General features: G+C 37.3%; 1 protein-coding gene across 1 annotated transcript in view; it reads left to right on the forward strand.

Moving 5' to 3' along the window:
* The window catches only part of LOC121726907, a 33,891-nt gene extending 22,546 nt beyond the window's left edge, over nucleotides 1-11,345 (forward strand). Inside the window, exons 32-51 of the mRNA XM_042114550.1 lie at nucleotides 41-189; nucleotides 512-703; nucleotides 2,342-2,446; nucleotides 2,661-2,872; nucleotides 2,994-3,090; nucleotides 3,271-3,344; nucleotides 3,475-3,673; nucleotides 3,804-3,907; nucleotides 4,035-4,188; nucleotides 4,381-4,436; nucleotides 5,588-5,741; nucleotides 6,480-6,603; nucleotides 6,778-6,887; nucleotides 7,148-7,309; nucleotides 7,615-7,713; nucleotides 7,882-7,969; nucleotides 8,446-8,546; nucleotides 10,110-10,178; nucleotides 10,251-10,313; nucleotides 11,225-11,345. Coding sequence (XP_041970484.1) covers nucleotides 41-189; nucleotides 512-703; nucleotides 2,342-2,446; nucleotides 2,661-2,872; nucleotides 2,994-3,090; nucleotides 3,271-3,344; nucleotides 3,475-3,673; nucleotides 3,804-3,907; nucleotides 4,035-4,188; nucleotides 4,381-4,436; nucleotides 5,588-5,741; nucleotides 6,480-6,603; nucleotides 6,778-6,887; nucleotides 7,148-7,309; nucleotides 7,615-7,713; nucleotides 7,882-7,969; nucleotides 8,446-8,546; nucleotides 10,110-10,178; nucleotides 10,251-10,313; nucleotides 11,225-11,302 — 2,390 coding nt within the window. The 3' untranslated portion in view covers nucleotides 11,303-11,345. The remainder of the gene's footprint in view (nucleotides 1-40; nucleotides 190-511; nucleotides 704-2,341; nucleotides 2,447-2,660; nucleotides 2,873-2,993; nucleotides 3,091-3,270; nucleotides 3,345-3,474; nucleotides 3,674-3,803; nucleotides 3,908-4,034; nucleotides 4,189-4,380; nucleotides 4,437-5,587; nucleotides 5,742-6,479; nucleotides 6,604-6,777; nucleotides 6,888-7,147; nucleotides 7,310-7,614; nucleotides 7,714-7,881; nucleotides 7,970-8,445; nucleotides 8,547-10,109; nucleotides 10,179-10,250; nucleotides 10,314-11,224) is intronic.
* Nucleotides 11,346-11,919: the final 574 nt, after the last annotated feature.

An 11,919-nucleotide genomic window follows, 5' to 3' on the forward strand; every position in this document is an offset into this window, starting at 1 on the left:
CTAGTCTTTTAAAGTAACCTATTTTGTAATATTTGAATAGAAGAGAAAGCCGAAGTATCAGCCGAAGCTCTCAGTGAAGACGCTGTTGGCAAACACTTCACCAGGATCGACCAATATACCGCATCGGTCAGGGGACGAGTGGCGCAGAACGAAAACTGCTATCTGCAGACACCAAATAGAGATCATCAGGTGATAAATAACACAATACAGCAGCATCACGTTGACATAATTTAGTTATAAATCAATTAACACATGGCAGTTTAAAGCTCTCTAATTGGATATTATAAGAAATATATTTTTAATGCTCTGCCCCAGCTTTATAGCACATTTTCCAAGGACAATTTATTTTACTTTATTTATTTACATTACATTATTTTACTTCTGACCTATGTCCTTATGCTAAGGACATAGGATGTGCTTTCTTTTACTTTGTTAAGGAAAACAGAAACGGCTAGATAAAATTACTCTTTATAATTATTTCCACCGTCATAACATGACCGTTTTTCCTCAGGACGTGGCGAACGCAGTACTGGGAATAGTGGTAGATCACATTGAGCCCCACGTACACTGGAAGGGACCGCTCATAGACGCGGTTCTGCAGTTTGGTGACCGTCTGTACACGCGTACCCTGCCTTACGCCTCTTATCCCCCAAGGCTGCGAGCATCTGAGCTGCCCCATGAGTTCCATCTCACCAATTTCGACGTAAGTAAAAACAATGTCTTGTTAACTAAATTAGTACAAGAAATAAATTGGTGCAAATGCAAATAGGAGATGCTTTATGTAGAAACAAAGTATGAGATTTTGATGTCTTTAATAATAATAATAATAATATCTATGGACGCTTCACACCACGTCAGTCTGGCCCCGTGCTAAGTACCTGAAGGACTTGTGTTACGGGTACCAGACAACGGAAATAATATATTTAATACTTTTATACTATACATATATTTAAGATTTTTATTATATCATACACATATTTAATACACATTCAGACCCGGGAACATTGAAAACTTTTTGTTCCGTCGGCGGGATTCGAACCCGCGACCCCTGGCTTGAGCTACCAACGCGCTCACCACTGAGCCACAGAGGTCGTCAAGTCAAGTAAAGAGTCGTTTAGGGGGATATTAGATTATCATATATATTGGATCCGAGATCATTGAGTCAATGATATTGGATAATTTAGTATAGACATATGATTCATTTCTTCCTTGATCATAGATTTTTGACATTTGCTGAGAGATTGGATCCAATACGGTCATAGAAATAGGTGTTGCCAGTTATTTAATATAAAAAAGAGTTTTTAATTTCTTGTTCGTTAATATGTTTCAAATAATGTAATGTAATTATTTTTCTAATTATATACTTGGATAATCTTGCTGAAATAACAAAAAACAAGCCATATTAAAAATGACGATGTCTTTTGACAAATCGAATTCTCTGAGATCTAGTAACCCTGACGTCAATACCTGTCAGCGTTAGCGCTCTCCATTGGCGATTGAAACCACATATGACGTAAAATAGGATCAATGAAATATTAACATTTATATTGGATCCTATATATTATGATCATAGAAATGATTCAATATAAATGATTATTTTTCCGACCCAAATATCGACCAATAGAATTGCACCATTCGACGTCACGTGGTACAACCTACATGGTATTATACTGATAATTTTTTGAAAATTTTCTCTGGTAGTTGCTATATATAAAAAACAAATTCTAATTCTATTGGCCGACATTTGGGACGGAAAAATAATCCCCCGAATACCACACGAGCTTCAAAATTATCTGGCATTTCCCTCAAGGTTCCCTGCAAAGAAATAAAGTCGTCAAGTTTTTCAGGAAATATCACTCGCGCTTCCCCTCTCTCTTTCCAAAGTTCACGATCCTGTGAAGTTGTTGCTGCCTTTGCCCAGCAGTGGGACACTGTAGGCTGATAATAATAATAATAATAATAATAATCACTCGCGCTTCGCGCTCGTGATTTTTTAACCTGAAAAACTTGACTCCTTCATTTGTTTGCAACGAACCTATCGAGAAATACCCGATAATTTTGAAGCTCTTGTGGTATTATAAGTGATAATGTAATACCCCCCTTAGAAAGATACAATCAACTGCAGTAAGGGCTCCTACACAAAACTGCTAATTATTATATAATTATAAGTTTGTCGCAGATATTTGCGATGCGATGTGGATTCGCAGCTATGTGTGGGATACCCTAAAATTTGAAGAAATAATTTGATTTATAATAACATCGGTGCAGTTACGTCGTTTTAGCACATACACATGATACGTCATACTTACCAACAAATTAGCACAATTTTTTTGTCCTGCAGGTGAACTTGGAGGTAGAGAGTGATGTGGTGACAGGAGACATCACCGCCGGCGAACGTGGCACTGTACTTGATTTAGCCAGAGGAATAGCTAAGTTCTTTGAAACGGTAACTTTTTTTTTTTTATGCAATATTTTCTTTCTATGATCTACAAATTGGTTATAGTAGACATTAGAGTTAACATCTTCATAATAGGCCGCCTGCTGAAAACTGTACACACACGCAAATATTTTGAAAATATATGAGCTCCATCTATGGTGAACAATTGTACACAATTTTATTGGAACGTGTGAACCGGGGTACGTTATTCTTTTTCTTACAGAACACCCACGGTATAGTATGCGCGAAGGATTACTGTGTTGGTATTTGGAAGAGCAACGAGCACTTCTGCTTGTGGGAGCCTCACAGCGTCTGTCCCACCGGTGTTTGGACACCCGGAGGTGCCGCGACACTGGTCCTTATGTCCTCCGTCAAACAGATTGCCGAAACACTAAAGAAGTCCCTGGACAGATTGGAGAGAACTGGACCTAATAAGTAAGACATGAATGTAGATAAATACAGTATACTGTAGTATACTAATTTAGTTTAGTATACTAATAAGATCCTTTATGAATACAATTTTACCACAAATAGTGTAAAAGTTAAATATTTGTAGATTTACCATATCGGGGATTAAAGTGTCATGGGAACTGTCGAAACTTTGTGAGGCAGAGAAGCCGGCTGCGGTCCCTGACGAAGGCTATGAGTTAAAGGTATAATGTTTCTTTTTGTCTGTTAAAAGTCAAAATTTTCTTTTACTAGTTAGAGTTCTAACTTAGTAATAGTAAGTAGAATCTTTTATGCTCTAAATACTCCTTTTAGTATCTAGTTTGTTGGCTATCAGGAGAAATAATCTGAAAACTTAACGTTTTTGTCTTGTCTTGTCCGTCTAGGTTCTTACCGCGTTTGTAGAAATTGCGAAAGGAAGAACTATCTTACGAGGCACAAGACCATTAGATCTTCCCAAGTAAGTCATACCTATTATTGGTGTCTTTAAAATGATTTTATTAAATTGCTTATAGTGTCTTCTTATAGAAAACGTTAATTTTGAGTATTCCATATCCTCCGTTTGCCCTAACCAAGAATCTACCGTTTAGATTCACCCGGGAAGCATGTATGCAATCCTCTTGCGGTGCCATAGTAGCCGCGTGTATGGCTCACGTGAGGAAGCCGCACCTTTGGACACGGCACACGGTCGACGAAATCATGTCTGTGGCTTGTAACCTCTTCGTCTCTTCCATTGATTCACTAGGTTATGAGTTCAGACCCGGTGATGATATCTTGGTACCCCTGCAGGTGACTATGCTGTTGATTGTTATCTAAAATTTGATTTCAAATTCGAATGCTTTTAGTCAAATAAAATTACTATCTATTTACTTCCGTTTTTCCTAATATTTATTAATCTAAAAAGATAATTCTTGATCAGGTATTGAAGAGGTTTGTTTTGGGAGTAAACTATATCAGATACGACCTTCAGCATGTCTTCTCAGGGAGGTTGGAGCAGAAAAATCCGTCTGAAGTGAACCTCAGGTTAGACAAATTGCGAATTGTAACTTGATTGATTGTCTGTTATTCTTTTCTGTATTAAAACATGTGAGTACAAAACTGTTGTCATTTTCGGTATTATCACATAACAAATACACTTCCACATTTCCAGCTATGCGTTGGAACAGTTCTTCAAGTTCCACACTCACGGCATTCTGTTCTGTGCGCCTCACGCGGTGGCTGTATGGCGGGTAGACGCATGTCCCGCACACTACATGATGGAGCCTCATGCTTGTGGACCATCGGGACTCAGGACTGATGCTGAGGTATAGAAGAAATAATATTATCAAAGTATAAACCTTGCGTGAGCTCTGCAAACTTAACATTTTAGCTAACTTGACTTTGAGGTATCATAAATAATATTGTTAAAGGGAGACGGTACTCGAAGCAACGCCCAGAGTATATCTTTCTTAAAGCTGTTTCGCTTAGACCTTTAAATAATATCATCTCTTTTCTAGGACGATGGCGCAGCCTGTGTATTATCATTTTCGTCTGCAAAACAGATGGCATTGGCGTGAGTATAATTAATCAAGACAATATTTTAAACTGCAAGACTTTAAGTACACACAAGCAAGCTATAGAATAAACTCAAACTCAAAATTTTTTATTCAGAATAAATTTTTGCAAATGTTCTTTGAAAGTCTACATGAGGCCTACCACCGGTTCGGGAACTAACCCGGCGAGAAGAACCGGCGTAAGAAACTCGCACGGGGCCCACTTTTTTACCAAAAAAAGTGAGAAAAAAATTAATCTTTTAAAATAAGGTTTACAATGTTGTAACTTAAAATTATACAATATCAATATACATACATAATTGTAAGTCATAAAATAATGTAGAAATAACCTTGCAAGCAGCCATCCTACTCCCAAGATGTACCATCGTTTATGAAATTATTGACCTTAATAGGCTTTGGCACACAAACGCTCTTTGACTACTTTTTTTAAATTTATTAATGGAAAGATTTTGAACGTTTTCTGGGATTTTATTGTAAAGGCGTATACATTGACCTTTAAAAGATTTACTAACTTTACTAAGTCTGATCACCGGTATTTCTAGTTTGTACTTATTTCTAGTGTTTCTTCCGTGACTCTCACTTTTGGTTGTAAATTTACTAAGATTCTTTCTAACATATAATACATTATCCAAGATGTATTGAGAAGCAACAGTTAGAATACCAATTTCTTTAAACTTTTCTCTCAGAGATTCAAAAGCTGACATTTTATAAATTGAACGTTTCGCTCGCTTCTGCAGCACAAAAATTGTATTAATGTCGGCAGCGTTTCCCCATAAGAGGATGCCATACGACATTCTACTATGAAAATAACTGAAATAAACTAGTCTTGCTGTGTCTTCGTCAGAAATTTCCCGTATTTTTCTGACTGCGTATGCTGCAGAACTGAGCCTATCTGCAAGATTAGCAATATGAGGACCCCGCTGTAATTTACTGTCTAGTGTAATGCCTAAGAATACAGTGGTGTCCACCAAATTCATCTTCTCATCATTTAATAGTAAATTGGTTTTAACTTGCCTAACGTTGGGCAAAGTAAATTTTAAACATTTAGTTTTCTTAGAATTTAGAAGTAACTTATTAACGTTAAACCAATGTACTATTTTTGAGAGAGCACTATTTTATTTATATAATTACGATAACATTAATTCTGCAGCTACCTCCAAAACATACCAGTGGAGAAGCGAACCAAACATCATTTTCAACTGTACAAGATATCGGTGAAGGTCCATCTGATACAAAAACTGGATCCTGAACCGCCGCTCGTCAAGTCACCTACAGGAGTTACGTTGGTTCCGGCTACGAGTAAGGTATGTCTGAAACTGATAATTTTACAATTTATAATACAAATGAAATAAAAATATGGTTAAAAGAGTCTCCAACTGAACTGAATGGTCCAATACTCTAAGTGTAAGTACTCACATACGGTTTTGCTCGATCGAGCAATCACGTAGAGTAAAAACCACGGCTCGGGCTTTCGTCCACACCACAGAGCTAAGTATGAGCTCCGTGGTCCACACATTCAGCATTGCTCGATAGTTTTACTCCAGTTCGAAGGAAATTAGCTACGAATAATAAAAACTAGTGTCAAAAACATTGTCAAGCCGGCTCGATTCGAGGCTTCAAACTGGCTCGATGCGAACCTTCGAGCTGTGAGTCTTGCGGTCCACACGGTGGTTTTTGCTCGATTTCGAGTAAAACTATCGAGCAAAACCGTATGTGAGTACTTAGCATAAGGCTGATTTTACGCGCAGCGTAAGTGCTGATGGACTGAGATGTATGAAATCCCAGTGTATGATTCATCAAGTGTTATTGAAAAACGCGTATGTATGAAATATCAGCGCATACCGATATGTCAGTATGCGCTGATATTTCACACGTTTCGTTGTCGCCGAATACCAGCTAGTGGTCGGGGCGACAGTCACATCAGCCTAAAATCCTAAATGAAGCAGGAAATCTAACACACTATCTTAGAAAAGCTCTCCAGGTGGTACATTCCATTTTACCAAGAACATACACACAAAAACGGCTATAAAATGCAAATTCAGGTTTACGTGGATGGCAGTAAGCGTCGAGCATCAGAGCGTGATCGTAAACATCCCCCCGGAGAGGAGTCTTGTGCTGACACTGAACGTGTGATGAAGGAAAACGATGATGATCCCGCTGTTGAAGGTATACTAATAACATCAGTTTTAAAATATTTACATATATCAAGACAAATCACTTTTAAAGTGTAGGGTTTAACTGATATAAAAAAAAAAAAACCTTTATTTTGTCTTCAACACTCTGGTCCTGTTTTCCGAATGAGTGAATTCTTTAAATTATTTGTATTGAATATTTGTTTAGGTGAACGCAACACTAGCGGATGGTTAGTGCTTCGTGATGGCACACAGTTCATGTCTGCTCACCACTCGATCTGCTGCAAAAAATTTCCTCACGCTTCTCGTGGAAAACAAGTAAGCGATGGCCGTATATTATTTGTCTAACAGTATTTAAGATTCAATATAAAAAAAAAACTAAACTATCAACGCCCTCTGCCCTTACCATGCAGGTACTAATAAAAATGTCGTTATAACTTTTTCAGTCTACCCCCGCAAGCCGCAACGCGTTCCAAAAAATTAGTTTTTTTTCTTTCTTCGCCTTCTATTTTACTGAGTGTTATAGGTAAAGCAATATCATAAGAAGTTGTAGAAACTAAAACTAACATTACCACCAGGCTCTCTGTTGCGCCATAATGGGGGTGGCGATGTCGCGCGTGGAGGAGGTGTGTCGGTGGTGCGAGTCCACCCTCGACCGCATCCTCGACAGCGGCGACCAGCTGTACCAGGACAGCTACCTGCACTACCGACCCGCCACCAGGATACTCGCTGTCGATCAAGTAGGTGTATGTCAGATCTAGAATTTAGTAGGCGGCGCATAGAAAATTTACAGAAACCGCGTACCGTAGTGAAATCGCCTGTGTCCTTCCTCGGGGCTTCCTCTTTGCAATTTCGACTTTATAATATTAGTACATACTTATTTTTATATCTATTGAAACAACGATTTTCTCTAGTCCTTTCGAAAATTACTGCCCATCGTTCCATCTATTTTAAATATTTTTTATTTAACTGAGTGGTTTAATTTTCCCCTTGAATTGAAAAATACAATTTCAAGTGAATACTTAAATGATTTAATTTCGTGTAGGTGCTCCGCAAGTTCTACGTGCCGGGCAACTGCGTGTGCCGGGTGGTGGTCTACAAGCCGAGGCAGTATGGAAACGTCCACGAAAACTTACTAGAACAGGTCAGTTGGAAAAACCTTTTCTTTGTCTCACCTAGAAAAAAAAAGTAGTAAAAATAGGATTAAGAAAAAGATTTACAGACTTTGTGGTTTACAGAACTGTGAATTACTTATTTTTAAGATTTTCGTGACTATTATTTGATAGAGTATCTCATAATCCTGGTGTTCCAGCTGTCGCAGTTTTTCCGCGAGGAGCGGGCGGGGGTGCTGGTGGCCGGTGACGGGACATTCGCCGTCGCCTTGTTCAGAACACCCAGAGGTCAGAGTTTGGACGTCAATTGTTATTGTATTGTCTGTTTACATATAGTAGTGTTATATGTTTTGTTCCGTCGTTAAGTTGTGCTCTACAGTAATATGTATTTTTGTATGTCTGTGCCACCGTAAACCAATAATTTTATTTTAATGAATGAGGTGTCAAAAGAATCATAATTATGGCTAGGACAAGATACGCTTGATAATAACGAAAACTCAACCCAACTTGAGCAGATGGTTTTTTATTTCTAAAATGTATACATTTACCTACCAGCAATTTCAGATTAGGTACTAATCAAAAGATTTTATTTTGCTGATCGTGTAGTGGATTTATGTATAGGCATGCAGCGTCCTATGGCGTCCTAGGGAGGGGGGGGGGGGGCGGTAGCATCCTAGCATGGCAGCAGAGTTAGTACATAGGGGCGGCAAAATTAAAGTGACCTATGCTCATAAAAATTTGTTTAAATCCGGCCCTGATTTCAGGGCTGTACATGTTCGACCCTGCTGACCGCGACCGCGTGGGGCGCGCGCTGCCGCCGCCCTGCAGGGGTAAGGGGAGGGCCTGCTTCTCGCGGTACCCTGATGTAAGTAGTTTAGACTTTAGTTGTAATTGTTACAGTATTTGATGTTATGTTTGATGATATAAAGAATTAGAATTGAGATGGATTATTTTTATTTTTAACCCCCGACAAAAAAGAGGGGTGTTATAAGTTTGACGTGTCTGTCTGTCTGTCTGTCTGTCTGTGGCATCATAGCATCCAAACGGGTGGACCGATTTTGATTTAGTTTTTTTTTTTGTTTGAAAGCTGACTTAATTGAGAGTATTCTTAGCTATAGTTCATCATCATCAGCCTGCTCCGTGCTGAAAAATCGCGGTTCATCTGGTTCGTGAAGGGCCGATTAGCAACTTGCAGTCGTTTGGTGGGCTTTATTGCATTCTAGTTCGTGACATTTATGAATATTTACACGTTAATGGAAAGTTGACCTGGTGCTGCAGCATCACCTGGTAATCAATTATAGGATACCCAACTCCTCACCAACTTAGAGCAATGGTTTCGTGTTTGGGCTCATTTTAATTGCCACAACTAGTAAGACATAGATAACCAATAAATTTTTGCATGCTGCTGCTGCAGCATCACCTGGATTCTATAGGAGTCGAGCTCCATATGAACCCAAAGAGGAGGTTTCATGTTTGGACTTATATTGATGGTCTCATCCAAAAGGGCATTCCTAGATGGTATTCATTCGGATATTATATTATGATGCTGTGGACAGGAATTATTCTGCACTATAACCAACACAAGTTTAAAAAGCATAAAATTAAATTAAATTAAGAAATTTAAAAAAACCCCCGCCAAACAACTTTAAAAAGTAATGAAATATAATATTATTTTACTGACTTTAAGTTTAAATAATTCCTAAGTGTAAAGTGATATTTTAGTCCATAATTGTTGTCAAGGTGTGTCGGGGGACCGCTAATGTAGATGTTTGATTTCACAGAACATTATAGTTTAAGGGTCAATTTCAGCGAACCGAATCGAGACAATCAGTGACATGGCGATACAAAATGCAAAAGACTGTTAGCGGTCCCCCGACACACCGTGACAACAATTATGGACTAAAATATCACTTTACACTTAGGAATTATTTAAACTTTAAGTCAGTAAAATATAATATTATTTCATTACTTTTTAAAGTTGTTTGGCGGGGGTTTTTTTAAATTTCTTAATTTAATTTTATAACACTATTAAATTTGTATTCAGAATGTTTCAAAACTTATATAGTAAGCTGAAAAGGGGTGACTCAGGGGGTCATTCTAAAAAACTCTTTTTCTCATACTTTTGGAAATTCGCGAATAAAAATATTGGTTCTCCTTAGAAACTTTACTATACCACTTTAAAAACCCTGTCTATTTAAAATTTGAAATAACTCAAAATTTGTGTTTATTTTGGAAATGTTTTCAGGTTGAAAAGCTTGCTGAAAAATTGATTTACAACGCTAAAAAAACTCTTTTTCTCATACTTTTGGAAATTCGCGAATAAAAATATTGGTTCTCCTTAGAAACTTTACTATACCACTTTAAAAACCCTGTCTATTTAAAATTTGAAATAACTCAAAATTTGTGTTTATTTTGGAAATGTTTTCAGGTTGAAAAGCTTGCTGAAAAATTGATTTATAACGCTACGTCGGGATCAAAAGAAGACAAAGAAGGAAAGGTAAAAAAATATTGGATTATGTGCTGTTTAATGTTTACTTCCCAACACTATTAACTGGTACTTTTTGAACAGGTAAATGGGAACAAGAATATTGAAAACACCGAAAATCAGGAACCTAAAACCGAGGAAAAAGAGGTAAGTAACTTTATGCCAAAAACTAAAGAGTAAATCTTAACTGCATTTTCAATTCGTCATAAGTGCATTTTCGTATAATTAATTTATCACGATAACAAAGTATCGAGTTTATTACAACATGTTTTAGGTTTAATAGCGGACATTAAATTGTATAATTGAAAACTCAATTTGCCGACGACATAAAAGCGTTTTCCAATCTTATTACAGGAGTAGTATAACTATTTCATTATTGATTATTATTATGGCAACGACGACATTGTGTCGTAACTCGTATGTCGTATTAGACCTGGATCCCAAAAGGATAAGACATAACTTACTTTCAAATGGATGAAACCATAGGTTCTTGGTAGTGCCTCGTGTACTTAGAATACCTGCGAATTTGTGTAGCTCTAGGTGTGACACCTGGTCAGGTACCAGGTAACAAAGTTGACTAAAAATGAGTCTTACTTTAATTACTTATTTTCAAATGGCTAATATTTATATATAATTTGTAGATTATTGCTCTGAACTAGTATCTATCTATCGATATTCTATGATATCTATCTATTGATATTTTTTATTTAACAAGTCTTGTAATTAACCGACTTTAAATAATGGGGAAATATATGTTCGGTTGCATTTTTAAGCTTATTATTGCATAGCTTTTATCGCGGCAACCGAGTCAAGAAATTCCGTAACAAAAATAAACCTAACACCCCCCCCACTCCGATCGGCACAGCGGTGCGGTGTTGAAGGCCGTGCCGTCGTTTCAGTTCGGCAGACTTCGGCACGGTGTTTGTGTGCGTGCGACTAGACGTATGCGAATTATAATTGCATAAGTTGATAAAAAATGCTATGCAATAGCTTTACAGCGGCAGTCCCCAAGTGCCACACGTATTTCCTTTATAATGTTAAAACTTATATATTTTCAGGTCCGCTTCAACGACAATACATCCTTCTCTATATACGGGGTTGACGTCACAGCACTACGAAAAGCTAATGATGGTTAACTGTTTTTTTTTAAATTCCTTAAACAAAAGTTTTGAATATTATTAGTAGACATAAATATTATACATATTATAGATATAACAATATTGTACTTATTATTTCAAAACTTTATTTTTTACATATTTTTTTTTCTTTCAAATTTAATAACTAGTTGTGAATGTAGAGTTAAAGGTTTTTTATTTAGCAAAACTATTCGGGTTTTGATTGTAAATTGTCTCCACATTTTGTGCTGTAATAAACATTCTTATGAATCTTGTTTTGTTTTAAATCATTAATATTTTCATACTTTACTAGATGACGCCCGCAACTCCGTTGCAACAAAGTTCGTTTATCGCGCGGGAACCGTACATTTTCCTGGATAAAAACTATACTATGTCCTTTCTCGGGACCAAGGGCGTCGCCAGGGGAGGGCAGGGAGGGGCAGCTGCCCCCCCTAGAGACTCTAAAAAAGTGGCCAAATATAATGCAAACAACGACCACTATTATATTAAAATCTGGTAATAGATGTAAGGCTCGTAGTACAAGTGAAAAGCTTCATGAGCTGGCGACTTTACCTACAATTCATACCTACTTTTCTCATTTATAGAGAGTGAGTAAAGTATGAATTGTAGACTGTAGT

This window comes from Aricia agestis, chromosome 5 (genome assembly GCF_905147365.1).
Source record: "Aricia agestis chromosome 5, ilAriAges1.1, whole genome shotgun sequence".
NCBI lineage: Eukaryota > Metazoa > Arthropoda > Insecta > Lepidoptera > Lycaenidae > Aricia > Aricia agestis.